This window comes from Colossoma macropomum, unplaced genomic scaffold, assembly GCF_904425465.1.
Source record: "Colossoma macropomum unplaced genomic scaffold, Colossoma_macropomum, whole genome shotgun sequence".
Classification (NCBI taxonomy): Eukaryota; Metazoa; Chordata; class Actinopteri; order Characiformes; family Serrasalmidae; genus Colossoma; species Colossoma macropomum.
In genome coordinates this window covers 13,027,715-13,045,167 of record NW_023494805.1, presented here as the reverse complement: position 1 = coordinate 13,045,167, position 17,453 = coordinate 13,027,715, and the positions used below count along the sequence as shown (strand labels likewise).

At 37.9% G+C, this 17,453-nt stretch overlaps 1 protein-coding gene across 1 annotated transcript in view; it reads left to right on the top strand.

Moving 5' to 3' along the window:
* Window positions 1–17,453, top strand: part of kirrel1a (kirre like nephrin family adhesion molecule 1a) — a 51,217-nt gene that overhangs the window by 24,002 nt on the left and 9,762 nt on the right. Inside the window, exons 2-11 of the mRNA XM_036596505.1 lie at window positions 700–849; window positions 3,858–4,007; window positions 5,432–5,589; window positions 6,437–6,587; window positions 8,038–8,143; window positions 9,693–9,841; window positions 10,997–11,124; window positions 11,530–11,656; window positions 13,179–13,279; window positions 15,779–15,995. Of these exons, the coding sequence (XP_036452398.1) occupies window positions 700–849; window positions 3,858–4,007; window positions 5,432–5,589; window positions 6,437–6,587; window positions 8,038–8,143; window positions 9,693–9,841; window positions 10,997–11,124; window positions 11,530–11,656; window positions 13,179–13,279; window positions 15,779–15,995 (1,437 nt within the window). The remainder of the gene's footprint in view (window positions 1–699; window positions 850–3,857; window positions 4,008–5,431; window positions 5,590–6,436; window positions 6,588–8,037; window positions 8,144–9,692; window positions 9,842–10,996; window positions 11,125–11,529; window positions 11,657–13,178; window positions 13,280–15,778; window positions 15,996–17,453) is intronic.

The following is a 17,453-nucleotide window of genomic DNA, read 5'->3' as shown; positions in this document are numbered from 1 at the left end:
TAGTTACTGAATAATAAGCCATAGTAGGTAATAAACCTGGGATTTTTAGGGGTCAGCTTTTCTTTATAAGGACTTCCAGATTTCCTGATTAAATGTATACAAATTTTTCCTGACCTCAAATGTTGTTGATCATTTAAGGCATGTTTGGTGTCTCTACTTTGCTTCTTTAGTGTACAGTGCTTGTATCTTGCTTAAGTCTTGATTGATTTATGCAAACATTTTGAAATTGATAGAATTGTGTTTTAGGTTATGAGATTGTAGTTAACTACAGTGAACATTCTTATGTTTAATATTTCTATTACATCCATGTCTCCTCAAGATGTTTCTTACAGTGATTACTACAGTTACAGTATACACACCATTATCCAACACTGCTGTGCCCTAAAGTGTCAAAAATGGCATGAACTGTATCTCCATGGCATACGTCCAGATCAGCTTCCTTCCTTCACAGAACACACACACACACACACAAACAGCCACACACCCTTGGAGTCCTTGGAGTGAACACAGCATGAATGTTGATGAGATGTTAATGTAATGCTGGGTGTTGGATTATTCACATACTTAAAAATGTATGTTGTACTTTAAGTGTCTACATTTTAAGAATGCATACTGAAGTGTGTGTGTGTGTGTGTGTGTGTGTGTGTGTGTGTGTGTGTAATGTTAATAGGACATTAACGTTAAGGCTTTCTGTTGCAGTGTGGATGGCCCGGTTCTCTCAGGAGCCAGCAGACCAGTCAGTGGTTCTGGGCCAGAGAGTGGTCCTGTCCTGTGTGGTCTTCAACTACTCGGGCATTGTGCAGTGGACCAAGGATGGACTGGCCTTAGGCATTGGGGAAGACCTCCGGGGTTAGTCATAAAAGTACCTCTATCTCTGTCTCTCTCTCTCTCTCTCTCTCTCTCTCTCTCTCTCTCTCTCTTTTCTGTTGTCTTGCTTGGTGAATGCCATAAGGCAGGTCAGTGTACTTTTTTAATAATAGCTGTAACAATGTACAGGAATAGTGTACTTTCTCTCTTTTCTTCTCTGTCTCTCTCTCTCTCTCTCTCTCTCTCTCTCTCTCTCTCTCTCTTTTCTCTGTCTTTGTCTCTCTCTCTTTCTGTCTTTTTTTCCCTGTCTGTGTGTGTGTCTCTCTCTCTGTCTCTCTATTCTCTCTGTTTCTGTATGGGTTTCTCTCTAAATATATTCTTTCTCTCTCCCTTGCTTTCTCTCTCCTCTTTTTCTCTGTTTTTCTCTCTTTCTATTCTCTCTCGTCCTCTCTTTGTCTCTCTCTTCACTCTCTCTTACTCTCTCTTTTCCTTTCTCTCTCTTTCTTTCCCTCTCTCTTCTTCTCTACTATTATTCTCTGTCTTCCTTTCACTTGCTCTGTCTCTCTCTCTCTTTTCTCTTTTCCTCTCTATTCTGTCTTTGTCTTTCTTTCTGTCTCTCTTTCCTTCTTTCTTTCCCTTTCTCTCTCTCTATTTCTCTCCGTCTTTCCCACTTTATCTTTCTTTTTCCTCTTACTTTCTCTGTATTTCTCTCTTGCTTTCTCTCTCTTTCACTTGTCTTTTTCTTCTCTCTATTCTATCTCTTTCTTTACTTTCTCTCTCTCTTTCTGTTTTTCTCTCTCCTCTTACTCTCTCTGAATTTCTCACTCCGGCTCTCTCTCACACACACACACTTCTCTCTCTCTCTTCCTTTCCTTTCTCTCTCTGGCTCTTTCTCTCTCTCTCTCTCTCTCTCTCTCTCTCTCTCTCTCTCTCTCTCTCTCTCTCTCCCCCCCCTCTCTGGTTGTAATGTTGCATTGTTGTTGTAATGCTTCATTGCTCTGTCCCATGGCTTTTAAACAGAATCATGTGAATGAGCACCAGTGCGCACACACACACAAACACACACACACACACACACAGACACACACACACACACACACACACACACACACTCATCATGCTTCAGATAAAAATACACACAGTAAACATGGTGGATACAACACGCACACACAATAAACATAGCACGCAAACACTGCAAACGTACACAAATGCCCACAGATACACTAAACCAGCTAACTCATGCAGTTTCCAGAGAAAAAAGATAGAGAAGAAGACAGTGAGGGAGAAGGAGAGAGAGAATGATGTAATCCACAGCAGTATTTCTGTCATTTCTCTTGCAGCAGCAACTAGAAATGCCCATGTCATAACGCTGCTAGATTTTATACTGCCTCAGAGAACTCACTCTTCTGCCACCTAGTGGAGAGCAGAAACACACGGCTGGGTGTGTGCATGTGTGCAGTTCCGGGTGTCAGTCAGTGTGTGTGGCTTGTTATCTGATCAGAATGAGTCTGTCTTTAAATGACATCCTCCTTCAGTCCACAAATGTGCATTTAAGGTGCTCAAAACTAAACTGAGAATGAATCCCTGACCTCTGTGGATTAAAAGATTGATTATTATGTAGGACTGGGCAACGTGACATTATCATTATCATGTACATTATGTCACAATACTCTGTTCTGAATATCTGGTGGGTGGGTACTTGTAGAACAACTGTTTTTTAGACCAATAGAGAGCCTGTAAATAACAAGTGTATAGTAGGTCTGAGCGATATTAGGCATGGGCGATATCTAAAAATAATTGACATGATATTTTCTAGTTACGAAGTTGTGATTATTGATTATATTGCACATATAAACATTAACTGTTTTAATGAAAATCTTTAATAAAAGCACATATAAAATCATATTTTGAAAACTATTTTATATAATTAGCGTTACAGCAAACTTGTGCATTCACGAGTTCAGAAGAACTTACTTTCAGGTTAAAGCTATCTGCTCTACAGTCAAAGCCTGTCACTTTAGCTCAGTTTATTACTGCAGTGAGTTACATTGAAGCAAGCTAAAGTTCGAAGCATGTCAGCATTTATTTTCAGTTCCATGTACTCTTCTTTCTCTCTCTCTCTCTCTCTCTCTCTCTCTCTCTCTCTCTCTCTCTTAAACAGAAAATTATGGACTATTTGAGAACTGAAAACCTTTTGGTAGTAAAACATTTCACCTTTTGTTTTGAAAGTTGTTACTGTAAGCGTGCATTTGTGAGCTCTTACTAGTGGGTTCAAGGCTGTTTCTTCTTTTTAAATGATGCACACAAAGGTGACTTGTGTGCTGATATCACCCTCTGTTGGAGAAACTACAGACTGCCAAACATGCTTGAGTTAGCTTAACTCAGCTTGAGTGTGTTACACTGCCATGTCCTTGTCCTTTACATGGTTAAAAAAAGTGGGCTTTCCATCAAATAGGGAAGGCTTTTAAGCTATAGACGCCTGTGGGAAACAACAAAGTATTACATTTTTCAAACACATGTCAACCACTGGGACATTAAACTGTATGAAAATGCTGAGAGTTTTCCTGAGACTGTATACCTTACAGTAGGGGACACCCCAGCAGAGACAGTGGTAAACTGGCTGTACGATAGCATTACTTACACCATTGCTAATTGTTGCTGTGTAATAAATTGTTTTAACAGTAAAATGTAATAAAACATTATGTATACATATTATAAAAAATTATTTAGCACATTGTTTTATATTAAATTAGTCTTCTAAATTAGTCTATATATCCGTTATCTTTCCAAACGCACCTTTAAACCATCATCAGGTTAGTTGTCTGTTATTGCTGATATCCATCATCAAGCCGCATAGTGTAAATGGCAAAGTAACAAGTTACTGAATGAATTAGACAATTATGCCATTATACTTCTTATTCATGTCTCTGTGGTTATGATATTTGTTGAATATGTTATAACTTATATATTCACTGTCTGAAAAATACAGGTGTATATTGTAAATGGTGTGGTCAATAGGAGGTTTGAGCTGTGTTTGTCTTGTGTTTTAGCCTGGCCGCGATACCGTGTGTTACGGCTGGTCGACGTTGGGCAGTACAACTTGGAGATCTCCTCTGCTGAACTGTCAGATGACTCTCTGTATGAGTGTCAGGCTACAGAGGCTGCTCTTCGCTCACGCAGAGCCAAACTCACTGTCCTTAGTAAGTGTGCTTGTGCATATATGGTCTGCATGGGTTGTAGTGCTGAATAAACACCTCCTTGTTTTTGCCAATCCAAGAAGTCATATGATGTAGTTGATCAATCAAGTCATGTTTGGTGTTTCACGTTTACTTCTTTAGGTTTGTACAGCAGCTATGAGGCTAATGTAGCTAAGATGTAATGGAAATATATCCCCATCAATTACCAGTATGTAAATTACAGCCTAAATCATCACACACTAACCACAAATCAGCTTAAGTTTGAAGTAGTCTCAATTAGACTTGGGTATGTGGTTTCTGACACTGTATGACACACTGTTATCTATTAAATTGGGCACAGGAAAAAACAGGGCTCCCCAGTAGGGATGTGCATGGTTAGCCATTTGAGCCTTTAGGGGTTCTCGAATATCAAAATTAGTATACATCCCTACTCCCCAGTGGTGCCCTTTTGTTGGGCCGGGGGTCTTGAACATAGACTTGTGGTTTTTGTCTGACAACAACCGCAGCGAAAGACTGAAATAGTAAATGTGGATGGTACCCGGTCAGTGATCACTGGAGACACATTAGAGAAATATGGAAATGCCAGGTGTGAACGACTACACGTCTCGCTGTCCACTTATGATCAGATCACTCAAGACGTTAATTCCAAGTGTGAACAGAGCCTTGTCCCTGCAACATTTAGGGTAATGCTAGTCAGTGTGGCCGTCTGTAAACTGACATGACAGAATTGGCAGGTGGTGTTCTTCTCCAGTGGCATTGTGTTCAAGTGACTTAGAGGAGCCTTCACCTTCCCAGCTTGGTAGCATTGTGGGAGAGACCTAGCTAGCATGTGGGAATTGGGCATTACCAAATTTATGAATGAAAAAAAGTACGGCTGTTATAAATTGTTTTAGTTATGCAGCATACTTTTGCCCACTTTTGTAGAATGGTATACAGAAAAAAAACATAATGTTCTCCATTTTTATTGTTTTTAGCCGGCTGCTTTTCACATTGACTCAAAATTTTATGATGAATGGACCCAATACATATGGTTCAGAATGACCTTTTACATTAAGGTATACTTAAAGTGTGTTTTTTCCTTCTCCTGCCAAGTTACTATTTTGTAGATACAAGTTTTTCTTCTGACAGTGACGATAATCAAGTCTATTCATGACTACTTAACAGCTCAGCATGTTGCATCTGTGATAATTTAGGCATGCAGTTTATAAATATACCATAAATACATTCAGGACTGTCTTTGTGGTAAGGGGAAAATTGTGTAAATTCAATTTTTCACCAGAGTATTGTGTTAACACAGATTAGCACAAACGTTTTTTGCTGGTATTTTTAATGTGTCATCTGCACTGTTTCTTCTCTGTACTGAGCAGGCGGTGCAACACGTGTAGAATGTGTGTTCTCTGACTGTTCTCTGTGTATGTTTTGTGTAGTTCCTCCTGATGAGCCGGTGATTGAGGGCTCCCCGGAGCTCCTCCTCACGGCAGGGGTTCCCCACAACCTCAGCTGCGTGTCCCGCGGAGCCAAGCCCCCTGCTGCTATAGAATGGCAAAAAGACGGGCTGCCCATAGAGGGAGCATTCAGCACAACGGTAAGAGACTCACACTGACACAAACACGTACACTCTTTAACCCATTTTTCTTGTCATATGTGTTCTTAATTAGTTCAGACCTGCTAAAACATCTGCTATAAAATATTCAGATCCACCGTTAATGTTATAAAAATGAACATCTCTTTACTAAAAGTGAAAACATTCTTAACCCTTAACGTAACAAAATGGTCTTTTCTGCCATTTTATTTGCTCTCTTCCATTAATAATGCAATTTCTGAAGACTGTTGTTGTGCTTAGTTGATATGTAAAGAATATGATCTTGCATGGCTGATAATTCTGAGATCTTTTTGAGCAAGCAATCACATGAATAGGATTGTGACACATCAGTAACATTTTGCTATTACTCTGATTGAACAAATCAATAATAAGGCCTTATATGGAGTCCACATGCTGACATGGTGCAACTAGCAAGAAAGGAAGCATTGTGCATATTTTACACAGTGATAGTAAACACAGTAGCACACAGAATGCTCCGGTTCTACACACTGAAAAATACGCTAAAATGATTTTACTTTTGCTGTCAGGGATGTGCACCGGGCTCACTGGGTCTTGTGGTTAATTTGCCAGCTACAACTCAGAAGGTTTGCTTTTCAGAATTGCTGTTGGTCCATTCATGATGAAGTACTCATGCAAAGTAAAGGACAGCTGGCATTTTCAAATAGTATAAAAAACAAAACATTTACAAGGTCTTCTTAAGACAGTGATGAAACAGGCTTTGCTTATTCCAAATCACATAAAAAAGTATCTTTCTTACTCTGTTGAAACCTCAGCTCATTCACAGAACACAGATATACTGCTGAATGAGCCACGCGTTCTCTCTGTTCAGGAAGTGCTCCCGGACAGGAAGCGTGTGACCACGAGGAGCTTCCTGCCCGTACTCCCAGTGGACACAGACACAGGGAAAAACTTCACTTGCGTGGCCACCAACCCAGCTGTGCCCATGGGCAAACGCACCACCATCACACTCAACGTTCACCGTGAGTCTGTCCCTTCACAATCACCACACTGCTGTTCAGAGGTCTGGAATCACCGTTAGAACCAATACAGAACCAGTGTCGTTCAGATATATGAAACAATTGTAATATGGCACTACTGCTCTACACTGTCATAGGTTTCAAATAAACAGGAAGCTATGAAAATCAATCGATTTTACATAGATCAAGCATGTGCACAGCCCCTGCCCTTGCACTTTCTTTGCCCTTGAGCTCTTGTCCCCCAAAATGTCCGTGCATGGGCCGGTCTAGTACATAAGTGTTAAACTTGGTTCCTTCTGGGCTGCAAAAGAGTCTGAATTCAGTTAACAAAGACTTTTCTAATTAGCTGATAAGCTGATTCAGGTGTGTTTACTGAGGCAGAATGCTGAACTCTGAAGCTGTGGCCTATATGGAACCCAGTTTCACACCCCTGGTCCAGAATATAACAGTGCTATATAACAGTGAATATAACGGTAACTGACCATTTGCAACATAATGATTGACATGCCTCTAAGCCGATCACAGTCATCTCTAAGCATTACTTCCTCCACCAAGTAGAGGAAAAGCTCCACAGAGCTCCTCAGAGCAAACCTGCAGTGAGAACGGCGATGGCAGTAAGTGTGCCTGCATTATTAGGTGATTAGGTGAAGAGATTTACATAACATTTCCCTACATCCATTGTTCATTTAAACTGGCCTGCATTCATTTCATCAAGTTTCAAACAAATCCTTCAGTGAGCATCCTGGGGAACCAGTTTATTTTTTAATAATATTATTTTTCACATGTTCCTGTTTGTGCTTTGAGGTTTTCCTTCGAGCTTTTCTGTCTGTTAGTACAAGTGCTACGAATGCTACCAGCATCCTTAGCTGAAAGTTTGATGGGCATAGCAACAGTAACAAATGCAGGAGGGACTTGTCAGAATTCTGCAAGCAGTCAATTAAGAAAGCTTTATAACACAGAGAATAAAATTATAATGAAATGAATATCAGAATGCCTCATATCTGAAAAAGATAATCGTGTAACTTCTTGTTCTCATAAAAAACTTATTTTTCTAGTGTTTAGATTATAGTACTTGAATCTACACTGTACAAGCTATTATTGAATAAAATAACAATTATTATATATGAAAAGTGAGTACAAACTTTCAAACAGTGATGTACATTTAGGACTCTCACACTAAGAAGCTCTGTATTGTAATATCGCTGCCAGATGCACCAAGCATGACCACTATCCATCCATCAGTGTGGGTGGTCTCTTACAGTAGTAGAAGTTGTACATGGTTATGCACTTAGAGAGAGCTGCACCCCTCCAGTTCAAATGAAGTTCCTCATACTTCAAATGTTCACTCACAACTTCAGATCTTTTTTTGGCATTGTTGTCATTAAGAATGCAGAAGGTGACACCGTACTGGATTTGTAATGTACATTAATTATTATGATCCCTATCTGAACAGACCCTCCTGTGGTGGTGTTATCCATTGAACCACGCTCTGTGCTGGAAGGAGAGAGAGTGACCTTCACCTGCCAAGCCACTGCCAACCCACCGATTATGGGCTATAAGTGTGTTTTTCTGTACTTTGTTAAGGTTTTTTTTTTACAAGAAATGTTGCTGCTGAAAGAAACTTTGTTTCTTCAAATCAACATTTTTAAAAGTTTTTTAATTTAATGTAGTTCAGACCTATTACACTCTGTGTTTACCGTGTCAAACATATACAGTGTTTTACATGTTAGAGACATAAATAGCGAATGGAGGGCACTACTGAATCCCCTGCATCAGCAGCAGACACTCCTGAGGAATATGTTTCCCACAGCCCTCTGATGCTTTTGTTAATTTGTCTTTAGGATGCATGACAGTATTTAGTAAGAATTGACAGTAGGATTTTATGTCTTCTTCAGGAAACAGCATTTATTTTTATTGAATATAATGAATTTTTGCTTAAAAACTAAAATAAAAAAAAACAGAATCATACCGTCAGAAACCATAATGCACTGTGACCTTAAATAGTATTTTAACAGCATATAAGACACAGATTTTTGTTCTATTAACTTACACTGAAAAAAAGAAAATTGAACTTTACGTTGAGGTAACAAAGGCTGTGCTCTTCAAGTAACGCTTGACTATACATGTACAAGCTATCAGTTACTCTTGCAACTTTTAAAAACAATAAAATAAAACTTGTACATGCTTACACCTGAAATGTCTTGCAAAAAAGGTTAAATTGAGTGTCGTACAACATGTCCACAGACAAATGTTCATTTTAGTGTGGAGAGGGAGCACCAGTATGGCCACCAAGTATCCATAAAAGTAGATGTGCTCGGCTTTATAGATCTCTAAAATGCAAATCTGTGGTTGTTAGAACTCCTAAGAACCAATTACACAGCTAATGCAAGCAGGGCTGAAAGATTAGTTGTGTTTACATCAAAATCACAATTTCAGTGAGTGGAATTTTCAATCACAAAAGCTGCGGTTTTAATTATAGCCTGCATTATCAATATAACAACGTTGTAAGTGGGAACATTACACTCAGTAACACAGAACTGCCTGTAGATGAGTTAAACCAGTGATTCCCAACCTGGTCCTTAGGGCCCTCCAGACAGTCATTTTCACATTTTTCCTTCATTCTTCCTTTCTCTGGGTATATAAATTAGGATGGAGTGAAAATGTGGACCATCTGGGGGGCCCTGAGGATTGGGATGGGATTTTTGGCCAAAGCGACAGGCCTGTGGTTGCTTGCATAATACGTCTTAAGTAATTGTTTTAGGTTAAATGCTTAAGGGATCAATTTAAATCTGTACATTTAAATTTAAATTTTGCAACTATCAAAAACTAAAGTGAACTGAAACTTGTTTTACAGTCATGGATTCTTTTTTCACTTTCAACTTTTTTTTCTCGGCTCACTTAAGTTAAAGAGAGCAGTTAAGGCCAAAATTCACTACACAGCTGTTTTATACAACATTTTTTTTTGCAGTATATAAATGTGGCTATTTCTCTCTGAACATTAAATTCTTGTATGATGTGTAATAAAACTGTATGTACTTCATGCCTCATTATCCTTCTTATAGATTCCAGTGGTTGCCTTTATTAACTCACAAATTTTCTCTCTGTTAGATGGGCTAAGGGCGGTGTGGTCATCCAGGGTGCGAGAGAGAGTGTGTTTATCACTAAGGCTGACCACTCTTTCTTCACGGAGCCAGTCTCCTGCCAAGTGTTCAATGCCGTGGGGAGCACTAACGTCAGCATACTCGTGGATGTTCACTGTAAGGAGCAGCTTACTAAATCTAACCTTGTCTGCACAAACACTCTTAACATATTTGTAGTCATGTTAGACCTGTAAATATTCCACATATTCACCTCTCTGTTTTAACTGCCTTCATTAAATTGAATGGATGGGATACTGTTGAGTAAATGTAATTAGTATAGCTGCACAGCCAGATATAATTTTGAAGTTTACAGCTATTACTGTCGTTCTGCATTACTGTTTAAATGCACATTGATATGCAAAGGTTTGGGCACCCTGAGTTTCTAAGTGAAAATGAACTCAGCACATCCTCTACAGATTTACTCTACAACTGTCTACAATTTATTTGTATAAAAAAAGAACTATATTAGAGAAAAAAAGAACATAAAATGTGGCCTGTGCAAAAGTTATGGCACGTTTACTATTTTATATATATATATATATATTTTACTATTTATTTACATAATTGCATAATTAATGAATTACTGAATTATATAGCGAATAACTTATATAAATGATTAACGCTCTGATTCACAGTGTGTTTTGACAGTTTCGAGTCAAGGTTTTTAAGGATGCATGATATCAGAATGACTGGTATCAGCAGTTATTTGTTTATAAAAAAATAATATCAGACAGATGTTTAAGAGTCGACTGCTGTTTCAAACCAATATTTGGCAATGCTGGGCTGCTGTACTAAATATGGGACTAGTCACAATTTCTATATTTTTGAAAAAGGTAAATGTATCAGCATCGACAGATACGTAGATGAAAAAAATCTACATATATATTACTATATCTGTCCATCACTACTTTTTTTTTTGTGAAGTCAAACTTTTATAAACACGCTAAAAATGTAAAGGGTGGTTTTCCTTTCTGCAAGACAAGACTGTATGCATCAATAACATTTTGTCAATTTAAATAAAATGTAATGAAATATCTCTGCATCTACTTACAAACACAAATCTGCAATATACACTTGCAACAAAATTTCAAAAAGAATTTCTTGTTTCGAAAAGCTATGAGTAAGAAGTAACTAATGTTATGCTTTTGTTATCACTCAAGATAACTGACTTCTAAGGGTTAAACATCTGTTTAGTGTTCAGTTTATGAGAAGTGTTTACCCATTTATGATTCTGTACTGTACATTCTCTTTCTTTTCTTTCTTTCTTCGTAGTTGGTCCTATCCTGGTGGTTGAGCCGAAGCCAGTGACCGTGGACATTGACTCCGACGTCACTTTGAACTGCAAGTGGGCCGGGAATCCCCCTCTCACCCTCACTTGGACTAAAAAGGGCTCCAGCATGGTGAGCAATCCAAAATTCTCTGAAACATTCTTTGGTTTTCCACTCTGTCTTTCTTTCATCTGCCTTTTCTTTTATTCTATCACTTTTGCAAAGACTTTCTCTGAATTTCATTTCTCTTTCATTTCTAATTCTCCCACTACCTGTCTGCCTTGAACGCTCTCTCTGTTGATGACTCTGTGTCTTCCATCCATCTGACATAAATTGTGCCTCCCTGCCGTAGTGCAAAATAGAACGTACGCACTCCCACTCTTTCTCTCTGTGCTGTATGCCCTTGGTTTATTTGTTCAGTTACTTTGTCAAACGCTGCATGGTGTTGAGGTTGGGAAGGTACTACATCATAGTTGCTTTTTCCCTGATGGAATATATTTTACTTACAGTTTACCCCCTCCCTGTGTCTCGCTCTAGGTCCTGAGTAATAATAACCAGCTGTATTTGAAGTCGGTGAGCCAGGCCGATGCTGGCCAATACGTGTGTAAAGCCATAGTGCCCAGGATCGGTGTGGGAGAAACAGAGGTCACTCTCACTGTCAACGGTCAGTGTTACAGCCAAAAATCCTTTAAATGTAGATATTGTTTCCTATAGTCTTATGCAAAAGTTGTAACACCTTTGGTCAAATTACATGTTTTGTTGATTTTGTAAGTGAAAATAAGTAAACACATCCTTTACAGAGAACACACATAAGTAAGGCATTTTTTAGTGCACAATTTCTTTTTATTTTTAATATGATCAGATAATGATTAGATAAGTAAATAAGATTAACATATTGAAATAAAAAACATAAAATATAAAATGTGCCATAACTTTTGCACAGAGCACATTTTCTGTTTTGTTTTTTGTTTAATATGTTAAAGCTAATATGTTTAGCAAATAAACAGTAATTGTGCATTAAAATGTGCTGATTTTCTCTGAAAAAAAATTGCACTTATTTTTGCTTAGAAAATCAAAACAGTCTAATTATGAATATTATTCCATTTGCGGTTATTAATTGGTGTAGCTTGTGACTGTGCTATGCAGTTATGCAGGTAACCCTTTGCTTTATTTTTTCCCATTTATTTACTTGTTTATTTATTATTATTCATATTCTTATTCTTGTTTTAATTATAATTATTATTTCAGTCATTTTAATTAACTTTAGTTTCCTTTTTTGATCTTATCTTCCTTTCGTTTTATTTATCCTCTTGATTTTATTAACTTTTACATTTTAGTTACACTTTAATATTGTTTTATATTTTCTACTGTTTTTTATTACTAATATTTGATATGTTCTTACACACTATGAATCCCTTTTTCCTGTATCAACTCGGCAACATTGTAAATGAGGGTCACCCTCAATGTTCTCTGAAGTTAAATAAAGGTTGATTGATTGATTATAACTGAAGACAGTAGAGAGGGGCATTGCTGTTAAAATGTAAATATCTTAACTCATTTTAGTTTTTGTTTATTTAGTTTGGAATTAAAACAAATTGTACATTATCTTAAGTTTTGTAACATTTTTATTATCTTTACAAGTTATTGTATCAAAGAACCACTGAGAGTATGGAGACACAAGCAGTTGATACGGCATTTCAGCATCTAAGCTTTAAATGAAAATGTTCCAAACAAAAAACGACACATTTGTACAGTGTAAGTTATTTGAGTTATCATTGTGTACGTCAACAGGTGGTGTGCTAAATTACACACACCTAAAATACCAAATAAATCACTAAATCTACTGAGCAGGTACAGATCTCAGATCTCGTATTAATTTAGCCGCATGCTGTAAATATGTTAAAGCTTCAAAGTCTTCATTCTTTTTATTCATAACAGCAATAAATATTTTCTCATTTGGCTTTTTGAATATTACTTGTTTAAAAATGCAGATATTTAAAATAGCAAAAATGGTTTAAAACTGTAATATGGTACAGTATAAAATAATAACAGTAATGCAGTAATATGACAGTAAAATGTTATCATTAATTATACTACTTAGCATTATTCATGCATACAAGTGAAGTACTGTAATGTCTGACCCTTCAGCTGTGTATTTACGGAGGTTACATACTGTGTTTGTGCAGGTCCCCCCATCATCTCCAGTGAGCCAGTGCAGTATGCAGTCAGAGGAGAGAGAGGGGAGGTGAAATGTTACATCGCCAGCACTCCTCCACCAGACAAGATCGTAAGTCTGCGCATGAATGACAGGGAGAGACTTCATTTTGATGGTCTACTGTAGATGCTTTGTAGATGAAGATTTTCACCTAATCTATAAAAAATAATTCCACAGATTTTTCAAAATTTCTTCTTAACCTTCACTTAAGATGCAAACAGTCATTCAGAGTGGTTTGATGTGAAATGGTGCATTGTAGAGAGACTTGCCAACTCAGACACCAACTCAGATTTCTTCACCGTGAATGTGTTTTAAGAGATATGTATTAGACTAAAATCTTCTCTTAAAACTTTTGTACAACAGTGCGTTTTCACATTAGTCCCAAATATTTGAGTCTGCATGTGGGACAGATTCTGGGCTCATTTGTGGGTGGGTCTTATTATTGCTGGTTTACTTTCCCACATGACAATTGCATCAGAACTGTGGATTGATTGTGCAATTCCATACGTCACACGCACAGCAAAACACACCAGATTTGCTGTAGGTCACCTGACCACTGATTTTTGAAGGACCAGAGATGGGTTCTCTGGACCTCTCCTGGGCTCGAAAACAGCTTTCACGCTTGACCAAACGTACCAAACTCACAGAGCAAGCGGTCCTGGGTCCAGAAACTCTACTGTTAAAATGCCCTCTGGTATCAGGCAGCATATTCATAACCATTTCAAACAATAACTTTCTCTGAGGGAGCTTTTACAGGCAACTAAAACTCAGACGTCTGGTTCCTATCACCACCACTGTGAACAATTCTGACTTCTGATTTTTATTATGATGTACAAACGTTTAATAAGGAAATCACTTGGCATTTCTTTCTAGACTTTAATTGACTTAAACTCTGCCTGTAGCCTCGTTTGGGTGTTTTGTTGAAGATTACAAAAATAAAATTTTGTTAAAAATCAAAGATTGGATTACAATTCACTTTTGTCCATTTACTTGTATAAAACAGGACTGTCATTTAACCCATTAAAATCCCAGGCTTAGTACATACTAAGGCTCCTTATTCAGTAACTACAGGGAGTGGTTGAGCTATTCTTAGGTTAAAGAAGTGTGTAATAAAGCTTTGGGTCTGCTGTTGGGCTGTGGCCATTTAAAGGGTTAATGACATATTAAAACCTTATAGAAAATTTTTTGAAGTACAGATAACCATGAAATAAGTGCACTGAAATTTAATATGCACATTTCTGTATGGTGAGTTTGCATGAGGAGAGAGCTGAGAAGGCTGCTTCCAGTTTTAGAAGCAAAAAGTTCCAGAAGTCCACCTGAATCACATTAAAAATGTGTGAAATGAGTGAAACCTGCCTTCAGCCAGCAAACGAAACCTGCTCTCTCCACGGCTGAAGTTAACTGAAATGCCCTAGCTCAGCGCTATCTACATTTAGCCCTCCCTTCAGTCCGCGAATGACCGTAATGTGGAATGACTAGCAGCAGAGGCCCTAATGCAGCCTCAGAAGGTGATTTATGAAATATGAAATATGGCCCCCGTGTACTCCCCGTTAGCGCAGTAAATGGAGGCTTATCGTGAACATGCGGAGTTATGCATTTTTAAATATGCTCATAGTTCAGTATGAATAATACAGCGGTTTTTGGTGGAGTTTTAAAAGGGGAAAGTGTGATGCTTTCTCACCATTTTCACCCCCTTGTTGCAAAATAGAAAGGGCATTTATCTAGTTACTGGTGTGAAGTAAGTGTGTGTTTGGCAGGGGTGGGAGGTTAGGGGAGGCAGGTACCAGCTGAGAGGCAGAGCTTTATGTATCACTATGTAAGCACTAGAATGAGCTTTACGGCATATTATTAATACAGTAATATTAATTTTAGGAGAAATTTGTTTTTGTTTTTAAAACACTTATTAAGTTGTTATCAGTCTTGTGACAAAATGAAGTTCAGAGTATAATAAGTAAGCAAAATAAACATGTTCAGTGCAGCGATCTTGATGCATCACAAATAATTTATAGGGTTCAGATTGAAACTTGATGTCAGGACTGTCACAACAGATCAGTATGTTCTTCAGATAACGGTGGCAGTGTGGTTGGGTTGTAAACATATCACAGTGCATCGAACTGAAGATGGTGATACAGCTGCATTGATTTTGAAATGCAAAAGAAGGTCGCCCAAAGTACAAAATGCAGGGCTGCCAATCATTGTGACATGGTTTTGTTAATTTTTCGTGGGAGTTTTTGTTTTCTTCGACTAAATTGACTTCAGTTAAATGTTCTTGTCTCATATTTTCAGTGTTACATCCTTTTTTATCTGTCTTTACCAAGGGTGCCAGTAATAATGGAGCTGACCACATAAAAGGCTTGTTTAATATCTATATGTCTAAATACTATAATGTGAATATTTGTATATTAAATAATCTAATGGAATTGTGGTGCAATTTGAGATTTCTGGATCCCTTCTTAAAGAATCATAATCAGACTGGGGTGTTGTGAGGATTTACATTCCTGCAGTACAGTGTTTTATTATTGATCCATTCTGCTAAATCTGTATGTGTGTGTGTGTGTGTGTGTGTGTTAGGTATGGGCGTGGAAGGAGAACGTGTGGGAGAAGGAGAAAGGAACTCTACCAGAGCGCTACACAGTGGAGCAGAGTAAGCCTTCATCTGATGGAGGAGCGGTGCTGTCCACACTGACCATCAACAATGTCATGGAGTCTGACTTTCAGTCCACTTACAACTGTACGGCATGGAATGCTTTTGGCCCAGGAACCATGATCATCACTCTGGAGGAGACTGGTAAGAATAAGTGCACAGAAACACAAACACAGACGCTTATTTGTTTTGGTCAGACAAATATGGGGTGTGTGTATAAATATATTCCCAAAAAGCACTGTGCAGAAGTCAGAGACCACCCCTTGTTTATTTAATTTTTATTCAAATCAGCCTTAAATACAACTTATTCATTTTTCAGTGTCAGACAGAAAATATATGTTTAGCCTCAACAGCTAAAAATATTTGTAATGTTTCAGTATTTCGTGTGTCCACACTTTGCCTTTATTACAGCTTCTGTTCTTCTCAGGAGACTTGCTTAAAGGTTTTCAAAGAAATCTGCAGGGAGATTTTTTCACATCTTAGAACTGGTTGCATTTTCTGCTTTTCACAATCAAAGTATTTCGAATTACAAATTTAGACCTCAGTCCATAAAACCCCACTCCACATCTTTTTGTTTGTCTAGGTCTTTTCTCAGTAAGAGCTTCTTGACAGCTACACATCCTTTCAGACTCATAGTGCTGAGTTGTCTTCTCACAGTGGAAGGATGGACAGAAACACCTGTGGATTTTTTCAGATCTAAAGCAAGATTGGAGCTTGATTTTCTCCTTTCTTTCAAAGAAATCCTGAAATTGTTCTTCAGATTGATGAAGAAGATGTTTTTTTAACCTTTTTGAAAAAGGTTCTATACAGCACCAAAAGGGCTTCTTCTATTGTTACAAGCTTGACATTGTAACAATAGGCAAACCCTTCTTGTGCTGTGTAGAACCCTTTTCAGAAAGGTCTATAGATCCATATACAGGGCCAATCAATCGAAGAATCATTTCACCATGGTGAAATGGTTCTAAATAGAACAGATCCCTTGAAGAACCATCTTGAGTGTACTAATATGTAGTAATGATATGTTCTTTCACTGTTATATTACTGTTGTCAGAAGAAAACCTCATATCTCCAAAATGGTAACTTTACAGGAGAAGGAAAAAACCTACTTTACTTTTAATGTAAATCAATGGAACCAGACTTTTTTCCAAGTAATTTTGGGTCATTTCTTTTGGTCCATTTCTTCCGACAGCAGCGATATGTAAGCATCTATATGTAATAGGGGTGCTGGGAAAAAAATCGATTCTTAGATGCATCGCGATGCAGACGTGGACGATTTTGAATCGATTCATTCAACGTCAAAAATCGATTTTCTAAATATTCAATTTATACCGTAATGTTGACGGAACACAAAAGGCGGAACTTGGAAGTTCGGAAGTGCAGCGCCCGGACAGTCTGTGACGGCACATAACACAAACACAACTGGATGAGCGAGAAATCCGACCGGCTCCCTCTGCATTAAAGCCAGATTAGATCAGGAGTCACAACCCAAATGATAAGAAGAGACATTTTGTCCCTTCAACAAAATTCAAACCACCTTGGGAGCCACAACATTTAATGTCCAGTATGTCTCAGTATGTGATAATGTCCTAGTATAGACTAAAC